The sequence below is a fragment of the Dichomitus squalens genome (genome assembly GCF_000275845.1).
Source record: "Dichomitus squalens LYAD-421 SS1 unplaced genomic scaffold DICSQscaffold_40, whole genome shotgun sequence".
NCBI classification, from domain to species: domain Eukaryota; kingdom Fungi; phylum Basidiomycota; class Agaricomycetes; order Polyporales; family Polyporaceae; genus Dichomitus; species Dichomitus squalens.
Window position 1 is genome coordinate 244312 of NW_006766922.1, and position 8887 is coordinate 253198.

The 8887-nt window shown below is 53.1% G+C and overlaps 1 protein-coding gene across 1 annotated transcript; it reads left to right on the forward strand.

Moving 5' to 3' along the window:
- The first annotated feature begins 4057 nt into the window (after positions 1-4057).
- On the forward strand, positions 4058-6852 carry DICSQDRAFT_162975 (high affinity methionine permease). The gene is made up of 17 exons (XM_007368865.1): positions 4058-4312; positions 4370-4424; positions 4484-4757; positions 4819-4832; positions 4888-4949; positions 5005-5066; positions 5124-5264; positions 5318-5484; positions 5550-5663; positions 5717-5725; positions 5855-5870; positions 5932-6069; positions 6125-6275; positions 6333-6377; positions 6443-6509; positions 6565-6700; positions 6755-6852. The coding sequence occupies exons 1-17, from the start codon at positions 4114-4116 to the stop codon at positions 6776-6778; spliced, it is 1674 nt and encodes a 557-aa protein (XP_007368927.1). The 5' UTR covers positions 4058-4113; the 3' UTR covers positions 6779-6852.
- The last annotated feature ends 2035 nt before the right edge of the window (positions 6853-8887 follow it).

Below are 8887 nucleotides of genomic sequence, written 5' to 3' on the forward strand. Positions count from 1 at the left end.
TCACGGAGCCTACAGGGATATCCAGCGTGTTGGCAGGATGAATACCGCATCAGTTGCCGTTCGTCAAGAACTCGGTTCGACCGGGCATCGAAGACAAGTCAGCATGAGATGCATTTGGTCTCATACAACTATTTCCCAACGGCAACCTAGGTCCATAGTGTGTGAGGCGAATTTGTGCTCAGGCGCATCTGATCCTGCTCGACGGGATCCTCAATAGGCACAACGTAGTCATGGGCTGATGGGTCCAGTGCAAGGAGACCTCGTTCATCCGTATGCTCTAGCTGTACTGCGCAATTTGCCGTTTCTGATAGACTTTAATTCGCAGCGTTGTACAAGGTGCCTAGGGTGGTCTCCGGGGTTAGATCCATACTGCCCCACGTGGCTCCCAGCAGGGTCTAGGCTATCCGCTCTCGGTATGGGAATAGAGGACCGGTACATTGTGCTTCGCAGACAGGACCATTAGTTGGTATTGCCCACCGGTCCCAAGTCCGTCGTCTCCCACCGTCTTGGTATGGCATTCCTTGTCCTCCATCGCTTGCCGCTGAATTCCTAGTCTTCGATTCCGCCGCCGTCCCACTGCTTTTAACAATAAGCCATGTACTCCTCGCCCGGTCTGTGTCGTGGACGACCGAAGCCTACTACAGTATCCTCCAGATCGAATTGGGAATGTCGTTTGTCCCCTCCCCAACCCTGGACCTGGGACCAGTCTCCGTCTCTTGCCACTCGACAAGCGCATTCCGATAAAGTCGTAACTCAAGAGACCGACAGACTCTGAAACCTGTTTCCACGCGTGGCAGTCTGATCTCCCTTTCCGATGGGCTCAACCGCAGTCGTTTCCTGTCTCGGCGGGCTTCTCACCGTCGGTCGACTCCTGAAGCGGCTTGCCCGCTACCGCTCCCAGACGTCGATCTTCAACGGCTTGGGTGTACACCTCGGCGCGCCCCACCACAGCGGGGATATATTTTGCCTTGTGCCGCATAGCCCCGAACTCACTTGCTCTCGCGCAATGCGCACAAACCTCGCCCCACTCAATCTAGTGTCTTTGTCTTTCTCATAGCCTACTTGTACGGATTGCTTCGGATGACAATGAGTCTCAACACGTGGCTAAAACGTGCATGTCATCTCCCACTGAGAATAGCATCCTCAGGCGTCTGCAAAGAATATCTGTGCACGATGCGAATAGCGCGTAAAGGCAAATGCGTCGTGTTCGTTCGCAAGCGCTCTAGTACCAGTGCAGCGAACCCTCACGTAACTCTCCACTTACAAGCGGCCTGCGACCACGCATCCAGCCCTCCTTTCCGTCCCGCCGTGGTGAAGGCTCGAAGCTCGACTGCTCGGTTTGAGTGCGGCATTCTCGACCTCGGGTAGGTTCGCTCTCAGTGCCTCCTGGAAGTCCGCCGACAACCTTCCTGCTGTCACTCCGCAGATTCGGTGCCAATGTGAACACCGTGACGGCGCCCAGCGTCCGTTCGTTCGTCCGCCGGTAGGCGTGCCGGGATGATCATTGCCCGTGCCAGGATGCTGTCCTCCCTTCTATGTTGTGGACGCTACAAGGTGGATGACGGTCTCATGCGGGAAGCAGGTCAGACGAACGGAAGACCTCTCCATGGACCCCATATCGTGCTCGCTCGGAAAGTCTCTGGGAGGGTTATCAGGTTTTGGAGATATCATTCGACTCGGCGCATCCACTGTCGCTGTCAGGCTTGCTGTCAATACACTGCGAACACACGAGTTACGTCATACCTCGCACAAATGAAGATGCATGTTATACCAATCACCCTGCGATGCACTGAATGGGCATTGCTGTATAGGCATTACCGGTCGCATCGATATCCAGGCACGCAGTGGGGTTAAAGCTGGGGCTAGAGAACTAGCGCGGTCAATTGACACCACATGGCACCGCATCTGCCACCTGCTTTGTACGCAAGGTGCGCCCATCGCGCGTTTCGTCTCAGTACATGCCTGCAGCTGTCTAGGTTCACCAAAATGCGCACAGTTTCCCAAGGCACTGCGGTGCATCGACAGCCAATTCCCCAGCGGAACCACAAAGCCCACTAGGCAATGCGGATTCACGGTATGTCAACGGACTTCGATATGCTGCAGTCACGCTACTCTTCAGCCCTTTCTACTTCTCCCACCTTCGCCGCTCATGCACTCCTCCGACAGGTCATTGGAGAGGTTCTGGATAGGTTGGCCTTTGGTACAACTACTGATCGCATCCACATATTGTCCAATCAGGTTTGTATACGACACAAGGACCTCTATGCGGATGCGGCAATCAACACGTTCGCTCACGGTCATCCGTAGTAGGACGCCGTTTTACGATATGTTAACAGCTTGGGAGCTCCCCTGGTGCCTATTCATTCGCCGACCGATGCGCATCGCATCGCTGGTGAACCGACATTTGCGGAACGCTCTACGATGAGGGCCAGGTCTTCTCGGGCTCCTACCTACAAGCTCCCCATCCCCGTGCTTCTCGAATGCGCAGTTGCCTTCAATCGTCAGATCGTCCTCGTCGTAATAGTTGTTGCCGTCCTCGCTGGGGACGATTGACAAGCTGAGGGATACGCTCACGCGCGCGAAGACGAGCGCTTCGCCCTCTTGTAGACCCTCGGCGAGCGTCCCGCTTTGGGAATACGGGAACTGGAAGACCTAGAGGCGAGTCAAAGAGTAGGACATATGATGCGTACGGCTCGAAGAAATGGGTCTCGCAGCCGACGTCCTAAACCGCATGTTGGAGCTGAGACGATCTGGGGATTCAGTATTGCCTCCTCCGGCTACGGTGAGCCGGACAAGAAACCCACAGGAGGCATTGACACAGATCTAGACCAATGTAGGGTGTTCAGGAACAAGACTCGGTGTACGCTTGGGCAGGCACGAAAAAACCTTACTGGCGCAGATACTTCCGGGTCCGATAGGTCTTAGCGGGGCAAACGGATCACATTTGCGAAGTTGATATAACACTAGGCAGCATATTGACTGGAGTTCTGAGCCTGCGTCTTGTGGTGGGTCTCCTCCCGCGATAGCCTGAAGGGGTTGACCTTTTGAGTGGACCACGTCCAAATAGTCATCTCCGTGGCACTCCGGATCCTCGGTACCACAGTGCAAAGGGAATGTGGTGGCCTTGCGATGTTCGCGAGTTCGTCGGGCATGTAATTGATGATTCTAAGCCAATTCAAGAGCCCTCCGAGTCGAGACAACACCAGAGACGCCGAGGAGGTTTAGTAGCCCGCAGCGGGATGCGGTATTTGAATACTGCTGCGAATCGAGTCGTGCTCGCCGTCTTGGTTGTCGTGTATTGATGGTGCCTTCCAGCCTGAAAATGTTTGACATCAAGTCTTGCCGGGGATCACGTGCAGTCCCAAGCCCAGGTACTAGTAGTACCGACCCTGTGCAGATGGAAGAAACCCTCATACATACCTATACATATGCGGTGTACGAGATGGAGTGCTGTGGGACATGGAGAGGGTCAGTGTTGTATGCGATACAGTATATATTTCGATGAGTATTTGTTGACAAATGCCGCGACGGCGATTGGCATCTTCGATCGGTACAGCCCGACGGGAGGAGTCGATCAGTGATGGGAGGCGGGATCATCAGCGTTGCCGGCTAGATCTCCTGCATTTCACTTCCGAGTCGACATTGCATGGTTTCGCCACACTACGCCATACACTCCCACAGCTCTGTTGTTCCATGACCGACATTCGCGTTGGAATCACTGAATCTATGTCTAGCTGGCTCGAACATTGTCAACATACCCAACGTGAATACCTTCAGGAGGACTGGCCAGCTCTTTTGCCCAAGCTGTCTATGGCGAGTACATGCGTTATAGGGATCTGTCGGATGGGCCTGATGTTTCTTTCAGGGCAGATGATAAGCGTGTCTCGTGCGCAATGATGCCAACGGATTGCGCAAACTGCAATTTGGGCGCTGCCCCGCATACGACAACGTAAGTCTCGCTGCTTCTTATAGTCCGATGGGGCGCCATGTTATCGCTCCAGTCCTATTCGACTTCTTCTGGGTCTATTTATCACTTGAACCTTTCCCCTTCCACTCCTTCCTGCTCTCGCATCCTTCGCCTTCGGTTCCTAGGGCAGACACGTTCTCCCTACCATGTCTTCTTTGCGCAAATTTTTGCCTACCTTGAGGCGACGTGACAGTGCGGAAGATGCGACGTCTACGATTCCCGAGGATCAAGTAGATGTCAAGCGGGAAAAATTTGTTGGAGATAGCGACTCGGAGGACCTCTCAGCGGACCCCGCTACCGCGGGAGATCCGGAATTGAATCCTGGTGGGCTCTCGCTTGCAGAAGGTGCGTACACTGGTGCGTTGCTCGATATTTTCGGAAATAGACATCTTGGGGGAATAGATGCGGCTGGCGGCATGGGTCGCCATCTAGGTGTCTTCGATTGCACCCTACTCATGTGAGTGTGCTCTCTCGCGTCGCGATGACTGGTACAACATTTTACTGTCTTCTACGCAGCGTCGGTCGGATCATTGGCACGGGTATCTTCTCCACCCCTTCATCTATTCTGGGCTCGGTAGGGTCCGTCGGCGCGTCTCTCATGTTATGGGTCCTTGGCTTTGTCCTATCCTTCTGCGGCCTCTTCATCTGGCTCGAGTTCGGCACGATGTTCCCGCGTTCCGGAGGAGAGAAGGTTTACCTCGAGGCGGTGTACAAGAAGCCGAGGTACCTTGTCACTGTCATCTTTGCCGCCAACGCCATCATTCTTGGGTTCACTGCCGCCGGTTGCATTGTAAGTTCCCGCCTTGACACTGACCTCCAGGCCTCGGTCCAATTGACGCGTGGTCGTATAGGTCTTCGCCCAGAAGTAGGTCTTATCATTTATGAATTTCTCGACGCGTATGGGATTAAGTGCCGGACAGCATTCTGAAAGCCGCAGGGCACACTGCGGACCGATGGGTTACTCGTGGGATTGCACTTGGAGGCAAGTCAAGTTCATAGCCGTCACGCAACGCCTGTGATTGACCTGTTCGAGACAGTAATCGGCTTCGTAACTATACTCCATGGTCTTACCCCAAGGCTCGGCGTGTGGGTGATGAACGTGAGTGGCGAAGTCGGTCCTATTTCTCGAGCGTATCTGATACTCATCCTGCTTTAGGGCCTTAGCATCTTCAAGATAGTCATTCTTGTTTTCGTCGTCGTCACTGGCTGGGCTGTCCTGGCTGGAAACACCCCAGTCAAGGACCCGCATGCAAATTTCCGGAATGCGTTCGCGGGCAGCTCCCACAGCGGCAACGATGTCCGTCTTGCCCTCCTGTATGCTCGCTGAATTTGCGCTGACGTGGTTTGTAGTACGCGACGGCTATGTTCAAGGTGCTCAACGCATACGCTGGATGGTCGAATGTAAACTACGTCTTGAACAACGTCAAGAACCCCGTTCGGACGCTCAAGATCGCCGGACCGCTTGGTCTTGCTATTTGTGCTATCTTGTACCTTCTCGCCAACATTGCCTACTTCGCGTGGGTACCATATTGCAGCTACATTGAGATTGCGCAACAGGATGTCTGATACCTCGTGACTGTAGGGCTGCCACGAAGGAGGAGATTACGAAGTCCGGTACTACGGTCGCCAGTCTGTTCTTCCATAACGTGTTCGGTGCGAAGGCTCAGAAGGCTCTTACTGTATTTGTTGCCTTGAGGTGAGTAATCGCTATGGGTATGCGTTTCCTGACCTAGCTGACCTCTATTTTAGTGCTCTTGGGTAAGCAGGCCTCCATTTAAATGACTCGAGCAGGTCCTTGCTGACCATAGTGACATGCGTCCCTCCGCATATTTAGGGTGAGTCTTCTTAGCTTGATGATACGATTGTAAGCTGACTGAGAGTATCTTAGAACGTGATCACTGTTGTGAGTAATCGATAGTCAAGCCACTGTTATCATGTTCGGGAGATGACAATGCGTCTTTCAGACGTTCGCGGCAGCTCGCGTCAACCAAGAGCTCGCCAAGGAGGGTATCCCTCTTCCGTTTGGCAACAAGTTCTGGGCTTCGAATTGGCCGACTGGGAAATCGCCTCTCCCTGGGCTTGTCATTCATTTGATCCCCTCTGTAAGTCTATCGACTACCATTGATCCCCTCCCACCGGATCTCACGAGTTACGCAGATCATCGTCATCATCGGGCCTCCACCATCGGTAGCCTATCCCTTCATCCTTGACGTGGAGGGTTATCCAGGACAGATCATCAACTTCTTCATCGTCATCGGCCTCTTCTGGCTCCGATACACCAAGCCCAACGTACCGCGTCCTTTCAAGGGTTCGTCATGTTGTCATTCAGTAGCCCGTGTTCGCCTGCTCACTTTGAATGCTTCAGTCTGGTGGCCGGTTGCTGTGTTCTTCTTGGCCGCGGCCGTCTTCCGTACGTTTCCATTGTGCACTCTCATCTATCGCGTGTCTGGACAACTGATCCCTGTTCCTCTTCAGTGCTTGTCGCACCCTTCCTACACCCTGCCAACGGCGTTGGAGACACGCCTCCCCTGCCCTACTATCTGTACGTTCTTGGCACCATCCTGTTCCTATGAAGTTTGCGATTGATCCTCGATCAGGTACTGCCTTGTCGGTATCGCGATCCTGGCCGTCGGTGTCCTCTACTGGGCTCTCTGGCGTGTCGTACCGAGATGGTTCGGCTACGAGTTTGTTCCGAACAAGGAGAAGCTCAGCGATGGCACGGTCGTCACCGTGGTACGTCTCTTGCTATCTTTCTAAGTGTTCTTGGTGCTGATGTTATGTTTCTAGTTCTCGGCCAAAAAGATTGATTAGGCGGATATCCTCACACCAGACCCACAGATGTCGTGATGCCTAGTGACTACCCATTATTAATTTATGCTACCTGCTTCATGTTCTTGGTTAATGACCATGTCTTATTCTGGGCGATCATTGTCAAACTTTGTTTCTGATCACGATCTTACGGACGAATGCATTCGTTATTGCATTACGTCTCCTCTGGACCACCCTCTTGCGCCTCACTCAAAGCCGCTCCTACCGAACTTCTGCAAGGTGGATTTTGAAGAGGCCTTCGGGAAGACGGCGGGTTTGACCTTGATACGGTTGCTCTTCGGACCACACCTAACGAAAGTTGCCATCCTCTACGGGTCTGAATTGAAGGGCTTTCCACCAGCGATTCAGCTAATTCACGCATTATCGGTCTCATGTCCCAGGCTGCAGCATCTAGTGTCGCTACGCAGCGTATCGTCGTCTTATACGCACCGGGGCTGTCGCTCCTCCTCGAAGCAATTCAACATCTCGTTACTCTCGCTAAACCGGGCATCCGAACGGGCTCTAAGTGGGGACCACTGTTCCATCACTTGGCTCTGCTGAGCGGTGCAAACATGCTGCACATCCTATCTCACAAGACCCCACCCGACGTACATCGATCCTGGGAACTCGGATCTGTCTTTTACGGACCCGTCGGAGGTTGCCCGAGCCTACTTTTGTGTGTCCCCGACTCCCCGGATCGAGGAAGTGGTGCTTTCAGTGGAAGAAAGCACACGAATGCCTACCGGGGCTTCAGCGGATTAGGCACTATGGCTAGGGTAGAGCAGGGATTCGGTCTACATAGTGTTGTTGGGACTAATATGAAGCGGGACTCGGAGATCTCGGTCTTTGCGATTGATCGACAGCTCCCTATACCGGTGAGTCACCCAGTATGATGTTGAGCGTCCGAGGAGGAGATGTCATCTGAGAGTGGGATAGTTTTGAACGCTCGGATGGCGACCGATAACTTGAACTTGTCAAGTATATTTGCTAGAATTTCACCTACTTGGTGACAGGAAATGGTTGGAGATTCGCAGAAGACGAATACAACAGAGATCTTATCGAGCACCCGTGGATCGCCAGTGAGACAATGAAGCTCCTGGGCAAGCGGACGAGACTAACTAGGTTGTGTTGGCCGCCTTGTTCAAGGCGCCTTCTCAGGGATGCCCAGGTTGCCAGATTGGGGAGCCTGTGCCATGTGGCGCGCGCACATCTACTTGCTCCTTTGCATTCTTCCAGCCTCTGCGGAAACAGCCTTGATCCTTGGCTTTGGAATGTCCTGGATAATACTGCGGTAATCTCTGATGCTCTCCGGTAAAGAGCTGGGCTGATCATGACAAACCCCTAGGAACTTCTTGTCGCAGTGCACTGATAGTACATCGTCGAAGCTCACTTGAAATAGTGCCTGTCATCCTGGATACGCAGCCGCGACCTGTGTCTGCGACCACATCACGCCGACCATCCTCTGCAGAGTTCCATGACTTCTGTGTCCTGGATGGTGCCGCTCAGTGTTGTTATGACCCCGGTTATGACCGAAGTCATGACCGGTCATGACCCGGTTGACCGGTCATGACGGTTTGTCAAAAGTTAACGCGTGATCTGGGCGGTCAGGCGCTTAGTCGATCGGACCAAGGGCCGCTGAACATCCAAACTGTAAATCTACATAGACGTAGGTGAGTATGTTCAGGGCTCTGGGAGCGTGAAGCGAGATCAGTATAGGTATTATGAGAGAATAGCCTGAAATAGGATCTATAGAATACAAAACCCAACATGGCATCAGTAGTAGGCGCAACTTCAAACTACGATTTATAACCCCGGATGAGCTGCCTCTCGAGCTCCTCATCCGACTCGCTCTATTAACACATCTGATAGGTTTGTGAATGAATGATACTTCAAAGTTTTGCTTCGTAAGCAGGCATGTTGGCAGAAAATAACTCACCAGAATACACCTATCAGTATGTATAGTTACTAGTTCTCCACCGGGGCTTTGTGGGCCAGGCATCGAAGGCACCGAAGGTGCTGGTAGAAGTCCCAGGTACCTTCGTTAGTAGGACTTGCAGGATATCAGACCAACTGTCTCAATCGAAGCTAACATTGTGTTTGATGGGCAGATGG